This window comes from Poecilia reticulata, linkage group LG17 (genome assembly GCF_000633615.1).
Source record: "Poecilia reticulata strain Guanapo linkage group LG17, Guppy_female_1.0+MT, whole genome shotgun sequence".
NCBI classification, from domain to species: Eukaryota; Metazoa; Chordata; class Actinopteri; order Cyprinodontiformes; family Poeciliidae; genus Poecilia; species Poecilia reticulata.
Window position 1 is genome coordinate 15,927,746 of NC_024347.1, and position 15,460 is coordinate 15,943,205.

Here is a 15,460-nt window from a genome sequence, read left to right on the forward strand (position 1 = left end):
TATATATAAGGCTCTAAGAATAAACTCTGTCACTAAAGGGAACATAAGAGCCTGAAAAACACTAACATTTGCAGCTGAATCCCAATTATTCTGATACTTGCTTTCATTGAACCATTAAACCAAACGTTGATTTCTGAGGTTTTCGCAGCAGAGCAGCACAGTGCCACACTTCTTTAAGGCTTGAATGGAAACCTAAAGCTATATTCATCTACGTTACAGACTGCTGCAGTTTGCTCTGCCTCACCTTATCGTCCAGCTGTTTGTAAAGCTTCGTCAGCTCCGCCTCACACTTGTCCTTCTCTACGTCCGTGAGACGAACGCCGGGCACGTTGGGCGTAGAGGCCGACTTTTCGTTGATGATGTTGTCCAGAGCAAGCACCTCGGCGTTCGCCTTCTCTTTGTCGAACTGCTCCTCCACGGGGACGCTCTCTCCTGGTGTTGAGTAAAGAAAACAGAAAAAAAACCACAATGAGGTCTGCAGAGAGGCGGTTTAGGCCGGAACCAGTGACCCGGAGCGGGTTCTGCCTCACCGTTTCTCCAGCGGTTGAGCTCGTTCTCCAGCCAGTTGATGGTGTTCCTCAGAGTTTTGTTCTTCTCCTTCTCCCTCTCGTATTTCTGCTTCCACTGCTCTGCCGTCAGCTCGATGTTCACAGTCACCGTGTTCTTAATGGTCTTCGCTCTGGATGTTTGAAAAAAATAAATATACAAGAAAAAAATAAAAACCAGGAAACTGGAATGAATGTAATCAGCAAAGCGGCACCTCAAAGCAAGCTCCTAATATTTCAGTTTGAGAGCAAAATTTCACACTTTTCTGTAATAATGCAAGTTTTTAATTAGTAATGCTCATCTTTCGGTTTCCCTGGGGTATAAATGATGCAACAGAAAGGCCAATTTATTCTGGAAAAAACACGATGTCTCACTTTACTTTTCTAGTCCAACCACTACAACAGTGAGTTCATTTTAAGTTTGCTAAACTATTTGGACTGGTACGGTGATTCTAACATTGGTTACATTTACACAACAGGCAAATTCGACCCAAATTCGATTATGGATGATTGAGAGAGATTGCGCAAAAAGGAATGAAGAAAGATTCCTCTTTTTATATGCTCCAACCTTGTGAAAAATTAAAGAGTAGATGCTGTTTTACTGGTAAAAGAGCTGAACAAAGCAGTAACAGCAGGGCTGCCAGTTAATTATTCCCTTAACTGGCATTCCTTCAGACTGAGTTCCAAATTATACTCAAATTAAAGTTGGATTGCTGTTTTTCAGTCTAGGATCACAATAAAGTAACAAAAAATTTATCTTTTAAATGCTTTTGAAGCTGTAATTCACGATATTGAGGTTTTCCTAAAGAGAAATGATTTATAGTCAGATCACAGCTTCAGTTACTACAGAAACTAATCATCAGGTCCAAAATCTGGGTTTAGTGATGGACCTTCAGAGAGACAAAAAGACAATTACAAAAATCAGCCTTCTATCACCTGAAACACATTTCTAGAACACATGGGGAACAAACCTCCAGAAAACTGCAAACCAGTTTTTTGGAGTTTTTTGGTCAAAATATCTAATGTAATTTTACAAAATGTTGTGTTTATTCATAATTGGTAACTGTATTATGCATTTAACATGCAGAGCTCTTTGACCAATCCATGAAATGTGACATTCAAATAAACTTGATTTCTAACTAAATTAAGAGACCCAACATTCAGTCAGTCTTTTGTGCCAAAAAGTAAAGCTGTTCAGTCTGTTCTTCTGGGTTACCTTTGTCCAAACATCAGGGTGGATTTGGTTTCAGCCTCGTTGTAGGAGGAAGGTGAGCAGCAGATCACTATGGTGGTTCGACAGTTACCACCCAGCGAGTCCTGCAGGATACGGGTCATCTTGCTGTCTCGGTAAGGGATGTAGGCCTGAAAACATGCACAGAAGATTGTATTGTATCGGAGCTGAATGACTAATTCATACTATTTATGCATTATAAATAGGAAAAAACAAAGTTAGAAAAGAGAACAAGACCTGAAACACAGCTGGCATTTCCTGAACCGAGATGTACCAGTCTGAAACACTGAGCTTTAGCAGGTTATGTTCCTGCTCTCACAACTACCTGGTCATTACCAAATCACCTGATATACGATTACTTTGAGTAAAAACAGCCAAGCTGCAGCAGGCTGCCATCGTTCCTTACAACACATTCTGCTCAGCGGGGAAGGAGACATCTCCGGACAATAGCTAATTTGTTTCAGAGCGTCATAAATATCTCAGCAGCTGTCTGCCGCAGGTTGTTTACAGAGCGAATGAGCCGCAGAACAAACCTACACTTGATCAAAGTGAAAAGGGTGAAATGAGAAAGAAAAGCTCGAGCGAGGCGTTGCTAGGAGGAGAGTTTTTATCTGCGCAAAGTTATTTCTGCAACACAAAGGACCTGTAGATGTCTTAAAATGAAAATTCAGCACAAAGAAAACAGAAAACATGTTTGTTTTCATCATGGAAGCTCAAGCTCCAGGCTGTGCAGCTGGCAAACGGTCTGTGCTCCTGTTCTTTCCGCTCTTATAAGTAGCAACGACTCATATTAAGACGTTAAACATGTAATTTAAATAAAAACAATTTAAATAAAAATCACTGCCTCAGGGTGGAAGAGATTCAGTGCGCTGCAGAATAATTACATCAAAACAGATACATGTTAATTCGGTTATGGAGAATCAGTTCGTGTTAATTTTACTGATCAAATCTGCGTTTTCAGGAAGCTTTTTACCCATTAATGTTAGCACAGATTTTTCTTTCAAATTATCTTATCCAAAGTCCAATGTTGAAAACGTTCTGGACATTTGAGTATTAAAAAACAAAATTACCCTCCATTATCTGCATGCTCAACAAACCATAAAGCAACAGATTGCTGAGGTAGGTTGTAAATGTCAATAACTGGGAATCTGCAATGTTTCATGTGATTGAACAGATACAAACTGAATAGATGGATAGGAGACTGGACAGATGGATGTATAAATCAAAAACTGGAAGGATGACGGCTGTATAAGGGAAGGATTAAAGATTGGATGGTTGGAATCTGGAAATATAAATATGTTTTCCTGAGTTATCCTGACTTTTCCAGGCTCTGTGATGAATTAAAACAAAACAACTCACCGTTCCTTCAGCCAGCGCGGAGATGACGTTTCCCAGAGATGACAGAGACTTGTTGATGTTCTTGGCTTCATCAAGCACGGCTCCCTCTGCACCAGTTTTACTAACCTGCAGACCACAGAAAAACACCAAAACCACATAAAAAACCCAAAGCACAGAAGCGACACTGCAAACGTAATCACAAATTCAAGCAACGCAGCTGGAGTGCAACAAATATGGCTGATTATCTCAGACGTTTCTGTCACCTTTTCACTACCAGCCAGATCCACCAGGTAGAGTTTCCCACTGAGCTTCTGCTCCGTCTGAGTGTTCTCCTGCTTAACGTTTATCAGGAAGATGCTGTGACTCCTGGAGCTGTGCTCGTTCATGTCTAAGGAGCAAAAACGGTTTTGGTCAGAAGGTCACCTGCAATAAAACCAAATAAGCCTGAAAATAAACAGTTTGAGTTTCTGCAAAGAGCAGGATGGCTTCTTACTTGTGACTGCTACATGTCTGTTAGATTTGCCTTCATCAATCGTGTCCATGACTTCCTCTGGGCTGCACACGAACCTCTCAGTGCAGCCCTTTAAAAAAAGAAAACAGGAAATAAAACAAGTTTATTCAGCTCCCTTAGCTGGTTTTACCAGATGTTTCACAGGACAGGAGGTCTCACCTTGACGTAGGGTACTCTGTTTTTATCTTCATGCACTGATAAATTGGTCTTCGACACTGGAAGGAAAGTAAAAACAGTCGTTTTATAACACAAATAAAGGTTATATGAAGTCAAACAAACAATTTTGATTGCATCAGTGCATTTCTCTTTGATTCTCCTAAATATCTGCACACCATTTATGAGTCTCTGACCTTTTACTAGAATGTTTGTACTTATATAAAAGCCAAAAAAACAAACAACTGAACTCCACCTCATATAAAACTACCAAACATTTTCCACACCTTGTTTTCAGTCAGAGCTACATATGGACATTTTTAAACAGCCTACCTGTTGTAAACGTGGAATACTGACAATTAAAATTAAGAGCATTTATTGCTCAAACAGTCTGCCTCCGAGTGATTATAATAACTATTCACTCTGTTCCAACATTTTTACGCTGTTGGCAGTTTTCTCAGTCACATCTGCTGCCACAGTTTGGAATCATTAAGGAAGGTCGTCGGATTCACCTACCATCCAAAAGGTCTCGGATTTTGTCTAAGTAGATTTCAAAATATGAAACCTGCAAACAGAGAAAGATCCACATTATTTGGTTATTCGGCAGAGAGAATAAACAAAAGCTTACTGGTTGTTTTGTTTGCTGTTGATAAAGCATTTGCATCTTCTAAAAAAATATACATAATCAAGAGCTGAGATGAAGAAAAGCGATTTTTTCATTTTGTTTTAATTTTTATTTCAGATACAGTAACTTTCATGAATACCAATAAACTTTTACATTACAACCATTAATTATGATTAATTTTAACAGGAGTGGAAAGAGAAAACCTGAATTGCCTTTCATTAAAAAAAAACTGATTGTTGCCCCTACTACAGCATAGTAGGGGCATTGGAGAAAAAAAAGATCTCAGATTTTCTAGAAAAATAAAGAAATTTCTAAGCCAACATTTTAAAATTATCAACAAAAAAAAAAGTAGAGAATTTTTGGATTAATCTAAGGAATTTTCTAAAAAAAAAAAAAAAAAACATTGACGTTTTCTGAGCTCATAAAGTTGAAAATTTTCAACTTTTGGAAATTTCCGATTTTTTTCTAGTCTAATCTCAAAATTTCTGAGTTTTTTCTTCTGTACTGTCCTGTTCTGTTCTTGGATGGAAAAAAAATCTGTGAACATCAATATGCAAGTATTGCCACAGATTCTGATTAAAATGTAGGCCTGGACTTTGACTGAGCCGGTCCAAGTCATGAATATGCTTTAGTCCCGCTCCACGTTTCAGTTGTTGTTCTGCTGGAAGGTGAACCTCGACTGCAGAGTCTAATCTTTTATAGCCTCTGAACTGCTTTCTTATATCCCTGCCCTGCATTTATCCTATTCACACAGCCTGATGCTGCCACATGCAGTGCTCATTTTGTGTTACACACAAGATTTTGCATGTTGACCATAAAGTTACATTTTGGTTTCCTTTTGGTAAACTGCAATTAAATGTTATTTTCTGTTTGTTGATCGCATAAAATCCCAATAAAATACTTTAAGGTTTGTAAAGTCAGAAATTTTTTTGAATATTTTGTTAAGAGACTATTTGTTACACTATGAGCTGCAAGACAAAAAACAGAAGTGTATTTAAAAAATAAACTGAGAAACACAGGAAACATGATGCAGCAGAACAAAACTGCAGGTCATTTCTTAAAATAAAAAACCAAGCCATGAAGAACATGACATCAAAACACCATCCTTACTTTAATATGAAACTCCAGGTTTTCATCCATGGAATAGATGTAGTTGAAGATGTCCTGTACTATCCTGGGGATGATGCCCATTGAGTCTGTGTCGTGGAGATTCCCCTAAAAAGGCAATAGGCAAAGGCAAATTAAAGAGAAGAATCTTAAATGTGATGACCTGAAAGTATTAAGTTACTTCTTACCTCCATGGTGTGCGTTTTCCCAGATGACGTCTGTCCATAAGCAAAAATTGTCCCATTGTATCCCTCAAGAACATCTATTTGGAAAACGGACAAAAATAAAACAGTGAAACGACGATTCAAATGGTTTCGGCGTTAGCTGAAGCTGCAAATCTCACCTTTTACAATCTTTTGGGCACAAGCGTTGTAGACTTGTTCTTGTGTTGTATTTGACTGAAACACTCTGTCAAACATGTAGGGTTTACCCTGAAATAAAGAGGAAAATACCATGAGCAACAGTTTACCTGAAAACAAAGGACATTTTTACAACATGGCTGCAAAGCGCGTTTAACGTACTTCAACCTTTCACAAGTCACTTACATAAACCAACCACGATGCTCTCAGCTCTGTTCAGGACACTGAACACTTCACACCTACTTGCCAACTTGGCTCAGAAGCTCCTGATGCTTCAGTGTTTTTATAAAAACAGTAAAAGTGTCACACCTGCTTTAGCTGTGTGGAAAAAGGGAATCTGTTGAATCTGTTTTCTGAAAGAAGTGGTTTGTGATTCATCAATCAATTATCTAATGAGTGAAAACAGCCAATTTTGCCTTGAATGGAAAAAAATCCAAACTTTTATTCTTTAAATGTATGAAAACTAAAACAAAACAAAAATCTACTTTTTGTATTTGACAACACATTAAAACAGGATGATTTTCAATTGGGGTGAGCGATATTTTGTGGTACTCTTGTGATAACGGTAAAAATAACAGCAACAACCATTTATTACTATTTTTTTAGCAAACTGCATGGTTCTGGCTGAATGGTAAATAAATCATAAACATACGAATCCTGCTTTTGAAAACCATATCCATGTCTACTGTGCTTCTTCAGGACACCAGCCTCTTAAAAGTTAAGTGTGATTTTTATCACTAAACTGCACACAATATTTATATATTTATTCAGGCTCTCGAACAAATTGTGGAAAAAATAGTCAAAATAATCCCAACACTATGGACAGTTTTGTTTTTAAATATAATTAGATATTTATCACAACAATAAATCAAAAATCTTATAATTTATCACAATAAATGATAAACGATGCAGTAAATGATCACCCAATTTTCTACCCATGTTTTTTGGCGTGTATTTAACATAAACCCGACAAACTATACCACAACTTATATATGAAAAAAGTATTTTGTTAATGAATATTTAAAATAAAGTTGAGTACAGTAGCGAAATTGTTTTACCTCAGCTAATCTCTGTCAGTGTTATGATACAAGACGTTGTTGGAAGTGATAAAACTTTAACATTAATGATGATTTTAAACCTAAATTCTGCAAAATGACCCAAAACCAGCTCATGAGCTTTAAGCAGCAGTTTCGGAGACAGGCTATTGGATCAAGCACAGTGTAGCTGATGTTGGCAACCTGTGAGCCAATCAAAACTTTGAGGCACAATCCCAGTGAGAAAGCGATCGATGCAGCTGCATTTAAGACGGAAAGCGAAGGGCAATGAATCTGATGTTAGAAGCAACTCTGAGGTTTGTCTGAGGCGGCGTGCTGCGTTTAGGGGATTCGCATTTCCAGTTGACTCATCTCATCTCTGGCTGTGAAGAGGTGTGGTTGTCGGAGGGATGCATGACAACTTGGAAAAATATCCAAGTAGGCCTGTATCGACAAACTCTGCTTGACAATAAATTATCTCAGACATTATTGTAATAAACGATAATCTGGTGGTTTTAAGAGCATTTTCAAGTAACAAAGGGGTAATAATAATGCGAGAACACAGTCTCAAAGATCAATAAACTTTAAATTCACTGGAACTGGAAGACATTTTAAATATCCAAAATAAATAAAACAGCGGAAACAATAAATTAAATTAATTATTTAGTCTCAGTAAACAATGGTGTGCTTGACTGAGACCGAATCACCAAACTGAAGACTTTTGTCATCCAGTTTTTGGTAGAGATAAAAGAGAAAAACAATAAATCATGCAACTCTAAATTATTTAATTTACCATGTGATTGATTTATTGCTTATTGTACATTCAAGTGTCGGCCAATATTATTTTTTTAAATATCGGTATCAGTCCAATAAATAAAACTGGGCCGATATGAAGAACCGGTATTTATTTACATCTCGTTTCCGTCCATTTCTGGTCGTTTTTTCCCCCAAAAAGGTGTTAAAATATATTAAAAAAAAGTAAAATAAAAATTCTATCAATATCATCCCAAATAAAAAAATTATATGAGGTTATATTGTTGCGCTGTAGAAATTACATTTCAGTTTATGGCTTCTGTACAGGTAGCCATAAAAATACAGTCACACTGAAGTTGCCACTTATCATTGGGGATAATAACACACTCCTAATTTAAGCTAAAAGAAAAAGACGACATCATTGTGTATATATAATTTTTTAGTGTATAGCCTAGCAGGATTTTGAACCAGCAGTAATTCCCTCCAGAGATCTACATCCTGGTCATTAACCACAGCAGGCAGCTGATATCCAAACTGACAAAAGGTTGGGAGCAAACAATGGGAGGTTTAACGTCCTCACCGTCACTGCAGCTATTGGCCTCGTTACTTACACTTCTCACTAATTGGATTACTGTTTTAAATTGCAATTACACTGTAATGTATTGTTGGAGTCATAAGAGCTTGATCACCCTCTTCCTTTTGCTCATGGCACAGTGTAACGTTGTCCTCTAAATCAATTGAAATCATTCAATTTGTTTTTGGGTAAAATCTTTGCTTCTTGCATAACAGAAATCAGACTTTAATTAGGCCATCCTACAGTCATGGCCAAAAGTTTTGAGAATGACACAAATATATTTTCACATGATCTGCTGCCCTCTGGTTTTCATGTCAGATGTTTTCWTCACATACAGAAATACAATTGCAATCATGTTATGAGTAACAAAAGCTTTGACAGCACTTTAAAGCACTTTGAAATGCCTTGCTGCTGAAATGTGCTATACAAATAAAATTTGATTGATTGATTGATTGATTGATTGAGTTAGAATGAGTTAATGCAGCAAGCCAATATTTGTAGTGTTGATTCCTCTTCTTCAGGACCTCTGCAATTCTCCCTGGCATGCTCTCAATCAACTTCTGGACCAAATCCTGACTGACAGCAGTCCATTCTTGTACAATCAATGCTTGCATTTTGTCAGAATTCCTATGTTTTTGTTTGTCCACCCATCTCTTGAAGATTGACCACAAGTTTTCAATGGGATTAAGATCTGGGGAGTTTCCAGGCCATGGACCCAAAATCTCTGTTTTGTTCCCTGAGCCAGTTTGTTATCACCTTTGCTTTATGACAAGGTGCTCCATCATGCTGGAAAAGGCATTGTTCATCACCAACCTGCTCTTGGACGGTTGGGAGAAGTTGCTCTCAGAGGACATTCTGGTACCATTCTTTATTCATGGCTGTGTTTTTAGGCCAGACTGTGAGAGAGCCGACTCCCTTGGCTGAGAAGCAACCCCACACATGAATGGTTTCAGGATGCTTTACAGTTGRCATGAGACAAGACTGGTGGTAGCGCTCACCTCGTCTTCTCCGAACAAGCYGTTTTCCAGATGTCCCAAACAATCRGAAAGGGGATTYATCAGAGAAAATGACTTTMCCCCAGTCCTCAGCAGTCCACTCCCTGTACCTTTTGCAGAATATCAGTCTGTCCCTGATKTCTTTCCTGGAGAGAAGTGGCTTCTTTGCTGCCCTCCTTGAGACCAGGCCTTGCTCCAAGAGTCTCCGCCTCACAGTGCGTGCAGATGCACTCACACCTGCCTGCTGCCATTCCTGAGCAAGCTCTGCACTGCTGGTAGGCCGATCCCGCAGCTGAAACACTTTTAAGAGACGGTCCTGGCGCTTGCTGGTCTTTCTTGGGCTCCCTGGAGCCTTTTTGGCAACAATGGAACCTCTCTCCTTGAAGTTCTTGATGATGAAATAGATTGTTGACTGAGGTGCAATCTTTCTAGCTGCGATACTCGTCCCTGTTAGGCCATTTTGTGCAGTCCAATTATGACTGCACGTGTTTCTTTAGAGATAACCATGGTTCACAGAAGAGAAACAATGATGCCAAGCACCAGCCTCTTTTTAAAGTGTCCAGTGGTGTCATTCTTACTTATTTATGACAGATTGATCTCCAGCCCTGTCCTCATCAACACCCACACCTGTGTTAATGGAGCAATCACTGAAACGATGTTAGCTGGTCCTTTTAAGGCAGGGCTGCAATTAAGTCGAAATGTGTTTTGGGGGATAAAGTTCATTTTCTAGGCAAATATTGACTTTGCAAATTAATTGCCGTTAAGTTGATCACTCTTTATAACATTCTGGAGTATATGCAAATTGCCATTATAAAAATTGAAGCAGTAGACTTTGTAAAAACTAACATTTGAATCATTCTCAAAACGTTTGGCCATGACTGTACAGTGCACAAGGTTATTTGCCATGCTCTAAAAATAGCTAATTTCTGTTTGATAGGACTTCCCTGGGTTCCTGAATGGAAACCAGGAAAATTACAGAAAACCTTAGGATAATAATCTGATATTTTAGCCTACAAGTGAATGGAGAAGCAGCAGCATGAATAATTCACAAACGTGTTTGCCCTTAGCAGCAAATCAAGCTTGTAACTCCACCACCAGTACAACCTCATCTGGAAATTTTATCTTCCTACCTTTCAGGCAAAAAAGTAGCAGAATGTTGTATTGAGATGCTTTTAAATAAAGGTCTGTATTCACTCAGATATAAGTGATATCAATGTGGTAATGGCAAAACCTCAAGTAGGGCTTAGCTATAAACACATTTTATCAATTAATCAAATTCTTGGTGAACCCAAATCTGAATTTGTGTTCACCAAAGTTAATCCGCCCAAAGCCGCCATTTTGTTTCACAAACACACACATTATATATATATATATATAAAAAAAGACACACCGATTTGATAATGTATCAGTGCCGATATTGACAATAATTCTAGTTCGAGTATCAGTGGACATTTGTCAGTTAATTGCACTGACTGAACACATTCAAGTTGTGTTGTTTTTTACATGTTTGACCAAACTTGTGAAGCTATTGGAGTGTTTAAGTGTGCTTTTACTGGTGCAGAGTTATTAAATATATTTGTCATTCTTTACATTTATGTCTGTGTTAAAAAAATGTTTCAAGTCAATTCAGCTTTGTTTTTCTGTATCAGTCGGTATAAAACCTGAGATATTTTTATCAGGAGTGAAAAAGTGAAGTGGTGCATCACTTATGAAACATAAAAAATTTAAATGGGGAATGTTGAGCATCTTGTAAAGTTACACTTTATGTGTTTTACAGATAAACTAATACTTCAAATCAAATTTTAACACTTCAGCATCAAATTATTTTTAAAGAATTGAGCAAAACTACTGTGTCTATTTCAAAGAAAGGACAACAAACTGAGCTGGTCACGTCAGATTTTAATAACTGTTAAAGCTTTTTTCTCATTAAAACAACTTTTTCCTGTAACTAAGATATTCTTCTGGTATAATTGCATATTTATTCTGCCATTATATCTATATTCTTGCAATAAAATGCATTCTTGTAGTTTTTCCCTGATACTCCGTCCTACAACTCGCAGAAGGGATGATGGAAATAAAATTCACTTTTTGTGAATATTTTTTGTCTTTAGAAACAAAAATGTTTTTAAATAGCCAATTGAATCCGTTATGAAAAAAATGATTTAATTTTTAAACCATATTGCCCAGCCATAGCCTCAGGTTTCTAAAAATGAACCAAAAATAAAAGCAAAATGACTCTAGAGCATCAGCAAAACAAAGTACATCACCATAACAATAATAATTACCCTCCCCACCCCGAGAGATTGCCCAGCGCCCAGCCAGCAGCCTACCCTGATTGGTCCAACAGCTGGTAACCAGGAGAGAAAACAAGGAGATTACCCAGGAGGCAACACTGCTGCTGCTACCTATGAGTGCTGCACTCGCCAAAGCAGATGCACCATCAGAGGCAACAGGCTGCTGCTTTGCAACACATGCGTTTCCACCAACGTGCACTGCTGTTCCAGCAGCATGACTGGCACTCTGAGCTGGGCAGGGCTGCACCACGCCTTAGGGGCTCTGAGAGCCAAAGGCCTGCAGCCAGAGTCGGCACGGCTGCTCAGGAAGTGGCTGCAGTTACAACAGTCGCCTTTGTTTTGCATGAAACAAATGAATAACTCTGTTGTATTCAACATTTAACACCTAAAGTTTGAATAAAAGAGGAATGGGATGAATATCTGATCAGCCCAAAAGGAAAAATTCTAAAGCTTTGTAGTCTGTTTAATATGAGATTATATGAGTTTGCATGAGTTAGTATATTGCAGTCAAAGTCCACAAGGAAATTATAATATTTAACCATGTTTTTATGGCATAATATACGCACTTTTAGACAGCTAAAAGGATGAGGGGAAACAAACTAAATATATATATTTTAAAAAAAGGGTTCATTTCAGCCATACAGATCTGGATGAAACCTGACGCAATAAACAATTAATCAATTAATCTCTTGAAAAAAATCAAAATGAGTTTGATCATTTCCATTCTTATGAGTAATATTTTCTGATGGCCAATTTTGCATACAGAGAGATTAATGGTTTTGTGTAGCCATTTTTCACATTTTTTTATCATAAAATTTAGGATTTATTGTCTAGATAAATTTCAATTAATAATCTGACACCATCATCTGAATTTTTACTAGTTTCTCCACAGTTTGTTGCAAGAGAGTCAATAAATATCAGTAAAATAGAAAATATGATTAAATTCAGTTACTGTGTGCAGTTTAGTGATATAAATCACTTTTTAAATAACCGCCATCCTGAAGAAGTTAATTTTAAATAGGAATGTTTTTCAAAAGCAGTTACATGATCTATTATAATTTTATTGTTATCACAATAGTTCCACAAAATATTGTGACAAAATTTAAGTTAATTGGTCTTTGAGAGGGCAAGTTTGCGTCATTATGTCATTAACATATTACTTGAAGCAGTCTTAAAACAACAATGTTATTGTTTTCGCAATAATTTCTGGGGCAATTTATCGTCCAGAAAAATGTGTCATCATGACAGGTGTAATCTGGACTGATGCATGCCAGAGTGAATTTGTGTAAACTAGGATTTTTATATTCTTCTGTACAGGCCAATGAAAATAAAACTTCCTCTTTACACAAAAGCTTTTTATCCTGACCAAGCCTGATAAGGGTTTGTATCACCAGGAAGCGAATGACGGCGCTGACAGCTCACGGCTGATTGAATCCCAATCACACAACTTATGAAAAGTCAACACTCAAAGTAAAACCAGAAATGTTAGCCCACTGAATCACAACCATCATCATCATCATCAATCTCAATGAGAGCAAAAAATACAACTGGATTTCTTGGGCATGTTGTGACCTTGAGCATAAAGCAAAGGAAGAGTGGTGGAGACATTGTAATGATAAAAAGGACATAGTGAGGTGGGTCAACCCCAATCAATATTTTCATTATGACATTCATGAATAATATAACAATGTCATCTTTCCTAATGTCACGCAGCACTTAATATGTTGTTGCATGAACTCTATGAATAAAAGCCTGTTTAAATTAAACGTGAATTTAATGGGTTTTCTTGTCTTTAATGAAAGCGTGCTTTATCATACTATATAATAATTGAATGGGCGGCAGATTTCAGAGAGCAGGGGGGTTTTTAAAATCAGGTTTTGTCCATTAGTCAGAAACCTTGCCTGCTTTAAGACCAGACCTAAAACTTTCCTCATTGATTTAGTTTATAGTTTGAGTGGTTTGTTCTGATCTGATCTATCTCTGTAGCTGTGCTGTTACAGGTTCTGGCCTTTTTATTGTCTACTCCCAGTTTATGCATAACCTGCAAGTATTGCTGCCTGTAATTTATGTGGTTTCTGTTCTCCTGTCCCAAAGAAAATACCCCTGAGCGAATACTTCTGTCCTCACAACACACTGAATATTTAACTAAAATTGTTGGTTTCTTTTGAAATCCATTTTAAAAATCAATTTAAGAAACCCTTAAAGTCAGTTGAATTTTGACTGAGCAATATACAGATGAACTATCGATCAGAATCAGCCAGTTTCCAGTGATCTTCAAGTTGAGGCTATTTTAAATTTGTGGGCTGATTTTGGATCAAAACTGTAAACTCCCACCATTTTTAGTCAAGACACGTCGGTCAAAGAACCTTTGGAATATTTTCCTTTTACATGTTATTGTCAGTGGTAGTTCTCAACCATATTTACCAAAGTTGCTAGGGTGGGGCCAGGACTTTTCATGAAAATAGGGCAATATTTCATTTGTTTAATATATTAAGTGAGTCACAGAGCCAAAGAGCTACTCGCAGCTCTCGAGCTGAACTTTGCAGAAACATGAAAATTGAAATCAGTTCTCAATACGGCTGAAACTAAAAGTGCACTGTTAAAGTAAAACTGTGAAGGTAAGGAATGAAATTGGTCCAATTAGTGTTGGTTTCTGTGCCAGACATATCATCATAAGAAATTGATTTAACATCATCTATCCAGTACTTCATAGTTATAATCCTTGGAGGAAGAATCCCAAAAAATTGCTAAAAAAAAAAAAAATTGTCAGGTCAGAAGACCAGACATGGTACCAGTTGGGAAAAACATGAGTGAATATCTATGAGTAAATCTATAAGTAAATATAAATAGATGTAATTGAACTGTTTGTTATAATTTTTCCCCTTCTAAATGTAAAAGGTTGGAGAAATCTGACAAAACTGAACATCCCTGGACATGACTTGTGCGTGTACAATGACGCATGTTGAGAATTGGCTCTTTAAATACATTAAATCATACCAACCCTGTATCTCCAAGCTGTTCTCTTATCTCTAATGACAACACACTTCTTTGTGATAGCCAGACCTCCTCTACGACACGGTTTATAGGAGGGTCCGCTACGTGTCCAGCTGGCCAGATAGCTCATGTTAGCTTTAATTAAGCTACAGCATTAAAACTAGCCTGCTAGCACGGGCCAGTTAATCTGCAATGAAGAAGCTGGCCTAGCCTGTTAGCTAACTGTTTGCTAGCCATCACCATATCAAAGCTGGTTTACCCTTCATACTGACGCAAACGGTTCATAACTGTCAGCTTTACAGTTACAGGTGCATAGAAACGAAATGTATTATATCTTGATAAATAATCCACATACTAAGTTGGTGGACTGGCATCGTTAATAATTTAGCCTGTGGCAGCCTGTGGCTTTGTTGAATGACAGCTCAGCGCTGCTAGCTGAAGCTAACAAGCTAAGGTGCTAACCGCGGTAGCTACAGGACAATCGGAAATGGCGAGATGTGTCAGAGCGTTCTGTCAAGTAACAGCCTACGGGCACTCAGAATAAAACAACTCACCCCGATAACGACAGTCTCTTCCCCTTGAAATTTGGGAATGTATTTGTCGCCTCTGGTAACCTCGGAGCTGTTCAGGGGCCTGAAACGGCACATCACTTTGATGGTGCACTCCGCCGGGTCGGCCATCTTCCACGGTTTACGAATGGAAATTCACCGATACGAAAACTAAAGTAAGAGCCTGGATCCCAGGGGCGGCCGGTGGCGGAGAGTCGGGAGGCCGAACCCCTCTGTCCTAAATCTCGGGTTCTGGAAAGGGCAGTGATAATTCGGGCATTCAACAGAGAAAAGTCCTTGTTTTCCTCTCAGTCACTTCCCCCTCCGGTTAGGAAGCCATGATACCGGTGGATGAGCGGCTGTCCGCCTCGCCCCTCCTGCTCTGGATCACAATGACAT

The 15,460-nt window shown here is 38.0% G+C and overlaps 1 protein-coding gene across 1 annotated transcript in view; it reads right to left on the reverse strand.

Annotated features, from left to right (window-relative positions):
• The window catches only part of LOC103479480 (kinesin-1 heavy chain), a 25,071-nt gene extending 9,611 nt beyond the window's left edge, over window positions 1–15,460 (reverse strand). Inside the window, exons 1-12 of the mRNA XM_008433922.2 lie at window positions 15,068–15,460; window positions 5,854–5,941; window positions 5,699–5,772; window positions 5,514–5,618; window positions 4,295–4,343; window positions 3,785–3,840; window positions 3,608–3,695; window positions 3,378–3,502; window positions 3,136–3,240; window positions 1,762–1,907; window positions 531–679; window positions 245–432 (exon numbers count right to left, since the gene is read on the reverse strand). Of these exons, the coding sequence (XP_008432144.1) occupies window positions 245–432; window positions 531–679; window positions 1,762–1,907; window positions 3,136–3,240; window positions 3,378–3,502; window positions 3,608–3,695; window positions 3,785–3,840; window positions 4,295–4,343; window positions 5,514–5,618; window positions 5,699–5,772; window positions 5,854–5,941; window positions 15,068–15,193 (1,299 nt within the window). The 5' untranslated portion in view covers window positions 15,194–15,460. The remainder of the gene's footprint in view (window positions 1–244; window positions 433–530; window positions 680–1,761; window positions 1,908–3,135; window positions 3,241–3,377; window positions 3,503–3,607; window positions 3,696–3,784; window positions 3,841–4,294; window positions 4,344–5,513; window positions 5,619–5,698; window positions 5,773–5,853; window positions 5,942–15,067) is intronic.